This window comes from Lepisma saccharinum, chromosome 10 (assembly GCF_977018435.1).
Source record: "Lepisma saccharinum chromosome 10, izLepSacc3.1, whole genome shotgun sequence".
In the NCBI taxonomy this organism is placed as follows: domain Eukaryota; kingdom Metazoa; phylum Arthropoda; class Insecta; order Zygentoma; family Lepismatidae; genus Lepisma; species Lepisma saccharinum.
In genome coordinates, this window is record NC_139238.1 from 76,799,973 (window position 1) to 76,812,886 (window position 12,914).

At 36.2% G+C, this 12,914-nt stretch overlaps 1 protein-coding gene across 9 annotated transcripts in view; it reads left to right on the top strand.

Moving 5' to 3' along the window:
• faf (ubiquitin carboxyl-terminal hydrolase-like faf) overlaps positions 1-12,914 on the top strand; it is a 193,390-nt gene that overhangs the window by 33,039 nt on the left and 147,437 nt on the right. For all 9 annotated transcript variants that reach the window (XM_083129933.1, XM_083129939.1, XM_083129937.1 and 6 more), the window contains exons 5-8: positions 3,917-4,051; positions 5,351-5,507; positions 6,140-6,324; positions 12,637-12,775. In XM_083129933.1, the coding sequence (XP_082986059.1) occupies positions 3,917-4,051; positions 5,351-5,507; positions 6,140-6,324; positions 12,637-12,775 (616 nt within the window). The remainder of the gene's footprint in view (positions 1-3,916; positions 4,052-5,350; positions 5,508-6,139; positions 6,325-12,636; positions 12,776-12,914) is intronic.

Genomic DNA, 12,914 nt, shown 5'->3' on the forward strand with positions numbered 1-12,914 from the left:
TACTACTTGATTTAACTGACACTTCTCAAAGGAGGCAATTTTTATCAAAATTTCAAGTTTAGCAAAATATATTTATTAGGGATGGGACCGATTAATCGGTACTCTATTGGTATCGGCCGATATAGGCATATCAGTGTATCGGTAAAATTACTGATTATTTTACCGATCCGACATATCGATAAATATCTTATAATTTAGTGCAAAATTCTGCCAGTTTCTTGTAATTTTTATGGATAATCTCGATGCCCTACTTTCTAAAAAAGTAATTGTCTAAATATTCAACTTCTTTTGCACTGTTGTCACCTCGAAACACACTTTTATTAAGGAGATCAATGGGCATTTCAGGTTCTTCAAGGACCATTTCTAATTTTATATCGGATCTGTAGAATATCGGTTATCGGTATCAGTGAATTTTATATCGGTACTTTATCGGTATCGGCCAAAATTTCATATCGGCCCATCCCTAATATTTATGATAGACTGAACAGTCAAACTCTTCGAAATTATACTGAACCTCAGTACCAAACTTTTTACAGACTTGATGGAAACATTATTTCTCTCATGACTCCATTGTGCTGATGGTAATGAAAGTACTCTCTCACATGTGCCACTACATGTTATGCTTTCCACCAAAAAATGACTAAATATTGCATTGTTCTAAAAAATAACAGTAAATGCAGGGATCACTTTCTGGAATGTGTGGACAAAACTTACAAAGCCCCTCTGTAATACAAAAACATGAAATAGAATGTGCTATATATGTATGGTTTTTAAGGACAATATGTTGAACTGTGCGACTTGGATGCCTCTACGAGCATAATATTGCTCCCACAGCATGCTATCCCTTCAATATGTTTTCCTACAGAAAAATGAATGGTAGTGGCAACCAGGAATGTGCGACATATGGCTGCATATATACAGGATATAAGTGCTGTTTTTCAAGTGTGTGCGCCATCCAAACGAGGCTTCAAAGAACAAGACATTATTCTGAGAATGTGCCAGTGTTGTGCAACAACATTATAAGTATGAGAAGTTGTAGTGTTTGTTGCCTTTTTGTAGCTTTATGGTGCAGGATAGTTTTTGTAATTTGTCTGTCTTCTTATCTACAAAATATGTGAATTTGAAAATGTAAATAGTGTAAGAGATTTACTTTAAATAAAGGATAGTATCATGCAGTTATATTAGCTGGACCATTTAATGTTAACCTGATAGATTGGGACATGAATATTTCGTTTTTTGACAAAAGAAAACGTCTTTAAAAATATCCAGTCATTTTGCTGAGGCGATGTGAGGTGAAAGTTATGAATATGCCTGTGAGGAGGGGAAGTACAGTGTGTTCCGTTCAAATCTCCCTAATTTCAATTAATTACTGTGAACGAAGTATGATGAATTGTGAAATAACTGTAACACCAAATGAAAGGCTAGATCTTCAAGTTTTGTTTTCATGACTTGGAAGTTGTCCATTTGCTCACTATGCAGTGCCACGGTCGCATAAATAAAAATGGCGACTGTTCAACATCGCGAGCAGGCAGTGGTGTGGTATGCTGAGACGAAATCTGTGATTGCAACGCAACGAAATCCCAGACGAGTATAAGGAGGAGTTGCACCTGATGCTAAATCAATTAGGCTGTGGTTTAGTCGTTAGTAAGTTTCTAACAACCGGCAGTGTCCTAAAGCAATCTGGTGAAGCTCGCCGTCGTGTGTCAGAGGAAAAGGTGGACGAAATTCATGCGGAGTTTCAGAGAAGCCGGAGTAAATCCATTCGCCGGGTATCTAGGCAATTCAATGTGCCTCCAACAACAATGCATCGAGTTCTGCACAAGCGGCTTCGGTTGCATCCGTATAAAGTGCAGATTGTGCAATAGTTGAAGCCAGATGATAAGCCGCGTCGCAAAGAATTTGGTGTGGAAATGCTGCAGCGTATCGACATGAATCTTCACTTCCTTGACAACGTCTTGTTTTCAGACGAAGCAACGTTTCACGTGTCGGTGATTGTCAACTGGCATAACGTATGGATCTGGGGATCTGAAAACCCAACAGAGGACATGTACGCGATAGCCCAAAATTGATTGTTTGGTGTGGTCTAATGAAGGACAGGATCATCGGTCCATTTGTTTTCAATGAAGATACAGTAACAGGCCCTGTGTACTTGGACATGTTGGAGCAGTTTGTGTACCCCCAGGTAGTTGCTCTACAACCGGACATCATCTTCCAACAAGATGGGGCTCCCCCACACTGGAGTCTGAATGTTCGGAGGTCCCTCAATTCGACATTTCCTAATCCCTGGATTGGACGCCATGGACCGATACGGTGGCCGCCACGTTCACCTGACCTCACTCCGCTGGATTTCTTCCTCTGGGGTTACCTCAAGGATCGTGTTTGCGACTCCAGTGAATAACATCCCAGAGTGACGAACCCGCATACGTGATACGATTGCAACAGTAACAGAGGACATGTTGGAGAGAACATGGCAAGAAGTTGATTACAGACTGGATATTGTTCGAGCTACTAATGGGGCAAATGTGGAGGTGTATTAGTATGTGGAAAATAAAATATATGATTTTTTCTTCAATTCTCTGAAATATCATTGCTTTATCATTCATACTTTCTTTTCTACGATTAATTGAAATTAGGGAGATTTGAACGGAACACCCGGTATTTATTTTGTGTACTATGTGTTTCCAAATAAAGTTAGAAAATGTGTGTTGTCTACTGATGGTTACTGAAATATCCTCTTTCACCACATACTGGATAGAACAGCTATTGCAAATGGACATGAAACCAAATAAAACATGCAGCCGACTGGATATTGTTCGAGCTACTAATGGGGCAAATGTGGAGGTGTATTAGTATGTGGAAAATAAAATATATGATTTTTTCTTCAATTCTCTGAAATATCATTGCTTTATCATTCATACTTTCTTTTCTACGATTAATTGAAATTAGGGAGATTTGAACGGAACACCCGGTATTTATTTTGTGTACTATGTGTTTCCAAATAAAGTTAGAAAATGTGTGTTGTCTACTGATGGTTACTGAAATATCCTCTTTCACCACATACTGGATAGAACAGCTATTGCAAATGGACATGAAACCAAATAAAACATGCAGCCCACAGTAAAAATAACAGATTAAAAGTTTGATGTGTCATCTGCTTCTCATTAACGTTGTCTGGGAAAGATAATGATGATAAAAACCAATGAAACTGGAGAAATATTAGAAGCAATAACAGTACTTATTGGAAGCTCTTTTTTCTTCTTCTTTTGGTCATACTCTGTAGGTAAGAACATGAGAGAGTAATATTCAAAACATTTTTTTTTTAAAGTTTGCCAGTCTATCTTGCACAATTTACATTCACATTGGTTGTGTGTGTTGAAAATTTTATATATATTTTTCTTTTGAATCTATGCATCTACATGTTACTCCTGTACTCCTTCATGTACGTTCTCAGACTATGTTTAAATTTTGAGACTCGCACACCTTTTCTCTGGGAAAGTAGTAAATAACCAAATTCAGTTTGCAATTTTTTTTTTTTTTTTGTAAAGGTTCACATAATTATTGTTATTTGTCACCGAAATTAATCTTTCTTCTTACATAATTATATACTTTTTCGTGTATATTTTGTGAAAAAATTACTTATTCACCTATCGATCTTGCTTATTCACTTTCCACCATTCACAAAAGTTGGCTGTGCGACGTTCAGTGAACCAGACTGAAATCAAGAAACATGACTGTGAGCATGTCCGCCAAAGTCTCCTGTATATAATATGCCTCCATGGCATGGTGCAATGTCTAGGAAACACTTTACATTAATCAGTAAATGATTGGGACTATATGTATGTTATATTTGCAATGATTTGAGCTTGTAATTTAAAGGATGCTTCCATGTTCTAAAATACTCATTTCTGTTTTTCAGGTTTCATACTTTTAATGGTTCCCGCCCTTCAGAAACAGTACCTCCGGGCTCCCAAATTCCTGATGAGGAATTGTTTGCAAGACCTCCGCAAGACTCTAGAACCCCAAAGGGCTGGCTTGTTGATCTGATCAACAAGTTAGTATGATTCTTATTTTATAGTAGTTATAGGTTCTAAATTTTTTTTTGTTGTTGCTGAGGGTATTTTGTTCTTGGTAGAGCTGAGCCGATACTTTTTTGGCATTTTGGTTTTTCAACCAAAATTTTGCAAGAAACTTCATTTGTGATTACATAACTGGTATGTAATTAGTAGAGCCACATATTTTTGGTAAATAAAAAAGCAAAATTTCGGTATAAAAACTGAGTCAATTTCGGGTGCAAAAGCGGTAAATAAAATAAAATATCGGTGCTATAGCGGTGAAAAATTGGATCAAAAGTGGTATATAAAAAGACATTTTGGTTTTAAAATTGTGAATATAATCCTAAATTTGATTTAAAAACTACACTTATTCCACAGAATTAACATTTCACTTCTAATAGCTCATTTATGTAGTTATCAGAGTATTAAGTTTATTTCTGTGTAAAGGAGTCAATTTTTGTTTCTCCAATATTAACAGCAGAATTAATCAATTTTCTGGGAATTGCATAACACTCAGGATAATTCAGAGCTCAGAAGGTGCCGCGTCGGTGAATAAACCCTAAATTTCGTGTTTAAGAGTTAATTTCGCTTTTTGCAGTTCATTTCGCATTATTTCGTGACAAAATATGGCCACAAAATGCACCTCACACCTTTCAAAAACATGAAAAACTAACACTACAATGTATTTTTTCAAATTTCGTTTTTTCGTCAAAAACGAAATATGCATGCCCCTAGTAATTAGACATTCTGATGTAATTCTTGAATATTTTGAAGCAAACTCTGGTAAATTGGTGCTTGTAATTGGAATGTTTACTCACTAATACATGTATTAATCAATATTTTTAATAACTTTTTTAATTGTTAACAATTTTCAGCATCTTTGGAAATTGATATAAATTGATAAGCTCTACCCAAACCCCCAATATGAATGGAGGACCGCACCTGTCGTTGGTCAGCGGATCCCTCGGATCTAGCTGGGAGGACCACATAATAGTTCACCAACCGTACCACACCTCTGACAATTGTAGGACAGTCCTAGGGCCATGACAGGACAGCTCTGTAGATCCCAACAGAGCAAAATGTTGACCATTTCACTGTGTTGGTTGACTTAACTGCAGTGAACAAGCCACTGGTCGATAGGATTGTCTCATCCCATTGCCATAAATAAAACAGGATATAGATTAAATTTAAGTAAAGGAACATGTCAAGAGGTAGTTAACATTATCTGTAAGTAAATTCTTTTATTTCTCTCTCTTTCACGGGTGTGTAGTTAAAAATGTGTTTCTCTTTATTTCCAGGTTTGGCAATTTGGGTGGTTTCCAGATTTTGCTGGAGCGCTTTCAAAGTGGGAAGAACCTTACTGTGCCTGTAATATACGCTCTCATTCGCCCCTTTGGCCTCTGTTATGAAATGTTAACAGTCCATACGATAGTTAAATATCTAATGCCCATTGTTGTAAGTATTGCTATGTAGTTAGTATCCTCTTTTCTGGTTTATGACTAGTTTCGTGTATTTTTTTATTGGAAATTTTGTGATCGGGAAGAATAATGCATGAATTAGTGAGGAATTATGTAAGATTATTTAAATTCTTGGGAAAGTTGAACAATATTACACATGTTTGTGGCCAGGTTTATGGACTATTCTATCTTTGATATAATTTCAATTTCTGTTCCTCCAAGAAATACTTCCAGAGTTATAGCCTGCGGGAGATGGTGGCATGGACCTGAAAAGGTGGTTCACATCTGATCAAATTTCATCAGTTCATCATTCATCCTCTTCGCAATTAATACAAGATGTAGGAAAAACCAAGTAAAATAATGAAATTTTTTTGTATGTGCGCATTGCTTGCAGTGTAGAATTTTTGCTCTTATAGTTTACAGCTGTTACGAACATAGCAGCACAATTTTTATTCAACGTTCGATCAAACTAAAAAGAAATGTTTGCTGTAGGGAGTGCATGATCTCCTGAAATGTTACAACAAATTTTTTTGTTTTTTTTGTGTTTGTAACAGCCGTAAACTACAAGAGAAATGAAAGAGAGATATATATTTCTCAGTTGATCCTTGTATATTTTTTTTCTTTCTTCAGGAAATGGTTCCAGTTATTCTAGATAATCTCACTGATGATGAGCTCAAGAAAGAAGCAAAAAATGAATCAAAAAATGATGCCATTTCATCAATTATCAAAGCAGCAAAATGTCTAGTTTCAAGAGTACCAAATCAAGAAGAAATGATAAAAAACTTAGAAATTTTTAGACTGAAAATGATACTCAGGTAATTGTCATTCCTGTGCAAATATTTCAGGTTATATGCAAACCTATAAATTTACTACACACAGGTTAAAATTGTTAGACTTGAAATATATGTTTAGAATTTTATTAAGTTCTTGAAGCTCACATGATTTAGTAATCTAGTGTTTTGCATTGTACCAGGTTATCTAAAAGTGATATTTGAAATATTTGGTCATTCTAAAGGAAAAAGAAATAAATATGTTGCAGAATTTATTTTCCTTATATTTATCAATTCTGCAAGTTTTGTGTAATGTTTTAATTGCTGAATCATTACGTTATAAAATTACATGCATTGTAAAATAGATAATGGAGAATAAAAATTATTATGGTATGTTTTGGAGCAAATATAATATATTCTGATTGTTGTTGGCAGCTCAGTTTCAACAGTATGTTGTAGTCTTGTTTTGGCAAATGAAAAATGAAAACAATTTGTTAGAAATGTAGATGACTTCTATACTGCATGGCGTTCAGTGTACTGCTGCTACAAATGTGAAAATGATGCCTTGTTCAGAAAAGTACATAGTGATGTGTAGGGGCATGCATATTTCGTTTTTGACGAAAAAACAAAATTTGAAAAACACATTGTAGTGTTAATTTTTCATGTTTTTGAAAGGTGTGAGATGCATTTTGTGACCATGTTTTGTCACGAAATAATGCGAAATGAACTGCAAAAAGCAAAATTAACTCTTAAACACGAAATTTACCATTTATATACTGACGCGACACTTTCTGAAGTCTGAAGTATCCTGTGAGTTATGCAATTCCCGGAAATTGATTAATTCTGCTGTTAATATTGGAGAAGCAAAAATGGACTCCTTTACACAGAAATAAACTTAATACTCTTATAACTACATAAATGTGCTATTAGAAGTGAAATGTTAATTCTGTGGAATGTGTAGTTTTAAATCAAATTTAGGATTATATTCACAATTTTAAAACCAAAATGTCTTTTTATATACCACTTTTCATCCAATTTTTCACCGCTATAACACCGCTATTTCACTTTATTTACCGCTTTTGAACCCGAAATTGACTCCGTTTTTGTACCGAAATTTTGCTTTTTTATTTACCAAAAATATGTGCCTCTAGTGATGTGTGTTGAAGCCAGAATACAGGAACAAGCCATCATTCAACACATAAGTAAGAGGATTATTGACATTTTGGGATAATTTCGCCTGTTAGGAAGGATAGATGATAGAACAACTCAATTCTTGCAAAGTTTTAGTGAGTTTTACCTTTTAGCCTTGACACGTTCTTTTTCCCCCCTTCGAACAAGAATCCAAATTAATGTCAATCTGGTTGAATTGTATCAGTCTAGGAAATTTCGGATTCAATCACAGATGATTTTCTTAATCTCTGGAAAACAGCTTCATGTTCCTTAGTTCACAGGTTCTGGGATCCAATTGGATTTCAGTACAGCTTGTGACTTCTTATGTGATGATGATAGTTGTAATTTACTCTGATAAGTTCACTTTTCATTTTTCCAAGCAAATTTTCTTTGCGATCAATTTCATCACCCATCTGGTGGCTTCGTCAGGCATGTACTGTCTTGCTGCAGGTGGCGTGGTTCCTTCTACTTCTGGTAGTGCTCGTGCTGGCGCTAGTTGATGGGGTCTTTTAACTTTCTGCCATTCTGGTATGGGCGTAGTGACTCCTTCTTTTGCCACTCATCGGGGTTTTGGAAGCACTGGAGATTCATTCTCATCAACAGATGATTTACTTACGCTTCGCAATATTTTCTTATCCATACTCTTATACATAATTTCCATCAAAATCACAAATTGCGACGTAACTAATATTAAAATAATCCAATGATTTCTAATTAAGGTCACTGAACTAATATAAAAATGAACAAAATATGGTAGCACTATCTATCCCAGTAGCACAAACTTTTGTACTCTTTAACGCCGAATATTAGGATTAATATTCAATATCTAACTGATCAGATGATTCAGCCCTATAATTAACACTTAGCTAAGTAACATATTCTTCTAATAAAATAAAATAATCCTTTTAGAAACTAAAATACTTTTTTAACATCAATGGTTACTCGTGAATACAGTATTATACACCAAGAATTTAAATTGTTTTTTTACAACAAGAATTATGAAGGAATGAAAAGATGAAGTTAAAGTGTGATATAACTTCAATATATGTTAGTGCATCGACATATTTCTCACCAGCTCTCACCTCTCAACCTGTGTCCCATGCAATTTTGTGACAAGAAGAAACATGTCAATGAAAATAGCAACTTTGGCCAGAGACTGCAGAAAAGAACAATAACAGGTATAAAAGAAGAAGAAAATATATTGATCCTCAATTGGCAGTTTCAGCCCATAATTGTGTTTTTTATTGCAACACAGTATTTCAGTTTAAAAACAAGATAATAGGAACTGAAATATTAAATTATTTGATAGGATTGGGCTTGTCTCAACATCAATTACACTTTAGGAACGCAGAAAAATACACACTCTAACAAAACAACTGATTTCAAACCAATGTTCATGCACCAAAATTTTGACATGTTCTTTTCTGAACAAAGGAACATAAAAAGAAGACCAGAAGACTTAAATGAGGACACTCAACATTCACTAGATACCTTTCAGGGTATGGGTAGTACTTCTTCATTCGTTGTTTAAAAATCAAATTCAAGTATTTACTAAGATGATGAAGCAAGCATATTTTATATTTTACAAGTAAAATACTTACATGTGCAATTCCCATTTGTTTCAGTGAAGTAATAATGTCTTACAATTCAGGTTAACAAGATTTCGCAACAGTAAATCATAATTTGCACATTTTCAGTTTTCCTAAACACCAGAAACTAAAACACACAACAAAACACAGTTCGTAATTCCTATGGCAACAGGTTTGACAAGATATTGAACAAACACAGGAGTTACTAAGATTATAAAATAACAATAATAAATATTAGTGTAATGGGAAAGGATGCGTTATCCTGGTGACAAGGATGTGATAGCCCTGTAATTTCAATAACACTTTAGAGTCTTTTTATTTTAATACTATATACTAAGCTGCTCGTCAAGTCAACCTTGCAGCAGGTTTTATGTATCAATCCGCGCGAGAACTGAGCTCAGAATCTTCCGTGTTAGTCTTTCCTCAACCGCCGAGCTGCTTACATCGCAGACACTGAGAAAATCCACAGTATTGCCAACCGCACAACACATCAAAACCCGCATGCATGTCAAGTGGAATGTATTTTTGCTTCTCTTTGTCTCCTGAAACATAAAATTTTAAAAGTACTTTCTGCGCATAGATTATTTAATAAATGTGTCATTACTTAATATAAATGCGAAATATCTTCGAAACATGAGAGCGTGTGTGTATATTTCGAGCACGCAAAAATAAAATTGAACAAAGATAAAAGTAAACAACGATAGGCCCTCTTGAATTTAATGACAATTTTTTTTTTTTTTGGTTTAGAAAGAAATACATTTATGAAAAACGTGGTTGCTTCGTCCGCAATACATCCGTTCCTGTAAGACACACGCAATTCAAGTTATACCACCAAAAAAACATGATTTGTTATTGGTGATATATACAATCAGGTGCATTGTCTGTCGCTATTACTCTGGTTTCAATTTATGAATCACTTCACTAAACCAGGATTCAAATCTTGGTCTGTCCATTTCTTGCGGATAATCACCCTTCCCTTTCTTTGCGCGGAACAGTAAATATGCGCCTTCAACAAAGCTTTCATTGCCGCCAGTGGGTGAAACAATAAGCCTCCCCCTTCCCCTCATCGTTGGTTTCTTCAGCCCTGGCGTGGTTTTGCATGCTGGTATCCTTCCATGTTTTATTCCCCCTTCCCCCACCCACCGAGTTGAAGGACGTCTCGTCCAAATAATAAACATGTTTCTTCTCACTGCGATATCTTTTAATACCGCGGAGATTCTTTTGTCGTCAAAAAACAAACAATCCTCTTTTCCTCTTGCTAAACTCAAACAGCAAATCATTCAACACCCGTGATACAATTCGTGCGCACATTGACGGCAAATCACCTCATGCCCTGTTTTACTTTGATCTTGTTGCCGCAAGGAGGATTATGCATTCAAAACAACTTGCTTGTCTTTGAAGAAAATTTCCCTTCGGACGAAGTCCAAAATAACATTAGGGTAAAACCGCGCGCTGAACAGTAGATTCAGCCATTCTCGCCGCTCTACAATAAACATAGGGTTAAAAGAGTGGGATGTGCAACACTGGTATCGCCGATTGCACGCGTTCTGCAACGCATTCAGTCTCGCTCGACTCGCTCTAAAGTTTCAGTGTCTCTTCAACGCACTACACATTGCAGTTGGCGAATCTACGGTTCTAAGTTCGTCTGCACAGTGATTGCAACCAATTAAGTCCATACCTGCTAATGGATGTACTATTTTGTCTGTATATTACAAATTAAATAACTGTTTTCTTGCAAGTATGCAGTTGTGTCGGAATAGAACCCGTCTCAGTGGAACTATATTCTTGCGCGCACGTTTGGAACTACATATGCGAAAACCTGCTGCAAGGTTGACTTGACGAGCAGCTTAGGGATGAACCATTTTGAAATTTTGGTGGCTGCCGATAAAATACCAATATAAAATTTACTGATAATGATATGCTACCAATCCGATATAAAATTCCAAATGGTTCATTGACCTCTTTAATAGAGGTATGTTACCAAATGAACCAGAAATTGCATATGTAGATATTTACTTTAAAAAAAGTACAGGATGGAAAACATACACAGTCCTACAATTAAGTAATGAGACTGATTTTGTATTGTGAAAAGAAAACAAAATAATTGAACATTGCCTGTTTATTATTCAAAGTATATCCCTCCTGCATCAATATAGCAATTGGCACGGTTGGCCAACGATCGTTACATCTGCAAGTCTTCATGTTGTATGACTTGAAAATTGGATGTTACAACCTGTTGGATGGTCCTGTGTTCATCAAAAGTATGTAATTTCAGCAGCAGCTTCACTTTCAGGAACAGAAAATAATCACGGGGATAAATCTGAAGAGTAGAGAGGTAGATTAAACAGATTCACTTGTTTTTGGACCAGAATTACCCAGACAAGCACTGCTCCCTGGCACCGTGCCTTATTGTGGAGCCGGAATCAACTGCCTGCCTCTGGAAACAGCTTGGAGAGGATCAGTTCTCTTTCATAATCATGCATAGCAACAGCCAATTACAGTGTCATCCTCTGGAACAAATACATTATGAATAATGCCTTTGCTGTCGTAAAAACCACAATATTGTCTTCACCTTTGATTTTTCGAGCTGCATTTTCTTCCCTCTTGGTAAATTTAGCAACTTCTATGCTGCGATTTCTTGGTTCGTTCAAGAACTGTAGTTAAAATGCTCTGTCTTGTCCTCCACAACAATAGAATTCAAGAAATGTTTATTCCCAAAAGCAGTTTTCAGAATGTCTTTCATGAAACTTGATGTTCACTTGCTGCTCCATAGCTATTACGTGACAACACCCTTGCACCTCCGTCACGACATGGCAACATAATTCCCAGCATGCCCATCGCAAGTTCATGAGGTGTTGCCAGGTTCTGGATTATGGACCACACTACAATATGAATGCATTACTTCACAGATAGAATGCACACGTTTTGACATTACTTGTCAGATTGTGTATGTTCATCTCCATAAAAATTGTTAACAATATTGCACTAAATTAAAAGTTATTTATATATATAACCGGCCCCAAGGCGGAGTGGTTAGCACATCGCGCTACGACGCCAAGGGTCCCGGGTTTGAATCCTGGCCTGGACATGGATATTTGTGAGTGTCCATTCATCAATTTCATCATATCATCACTCATCCCCATCTTTGCAAATTTGCCAAAAGTGGCACAAGAAGGGAAGTAAAATAAAGCAAATCATACCAAATTTATAGATATAGTGGATCGGTAAAATTATTGGTAATTTTACCGATGAACGAATACATTGGTATGCCTATATCGGCCGATACCGATAGAGTACCGATTAATCTGTCCAATCGGGCCCCTCCGATGGTGCAGTGGTAGCGTTGCCGCCTTGTAATCAAGGGGTGGCACATAGTGGTTCGGATCCCACTTTAAACTGTAGGTCCAGTCCCGATTATCCTTTCTGTGCATAAAATGGACTTAAAACAACAAATCAATCAATCAATAATCTGTCCAACTTATACAGTGCATGACAAGGAGACAAAAAGCTTAAGGTTATGGATTTATATTAGACACATGAGTAATATGAATGATAAGAAGTAAAGTTACATTAAAGTTTTACAATTTTTCACTTGTAGGTTGCTCCAGATCTCATCTTTCAATGGCAAGATGAATGCTTTAAATGAAGTGAACAAAGTGATAGCGAGTGTGTCATATTACCCCCATCGACATAGCGGCTTGGAAGAGGAGGAATGGCTGACAGCTGAAAGAATGGCAGTAAGTGGATATGTTTTTGAATGGAAATCTTAGATTAAGGTCATGTAGGTTTCAGTCTTCAGACCCAAGAAACCTAAGCATCGAAGGGGGAGGGGTGACAAAACACAAAGCCAGCTGTGGAAGGCGGAGGTCTGGCACT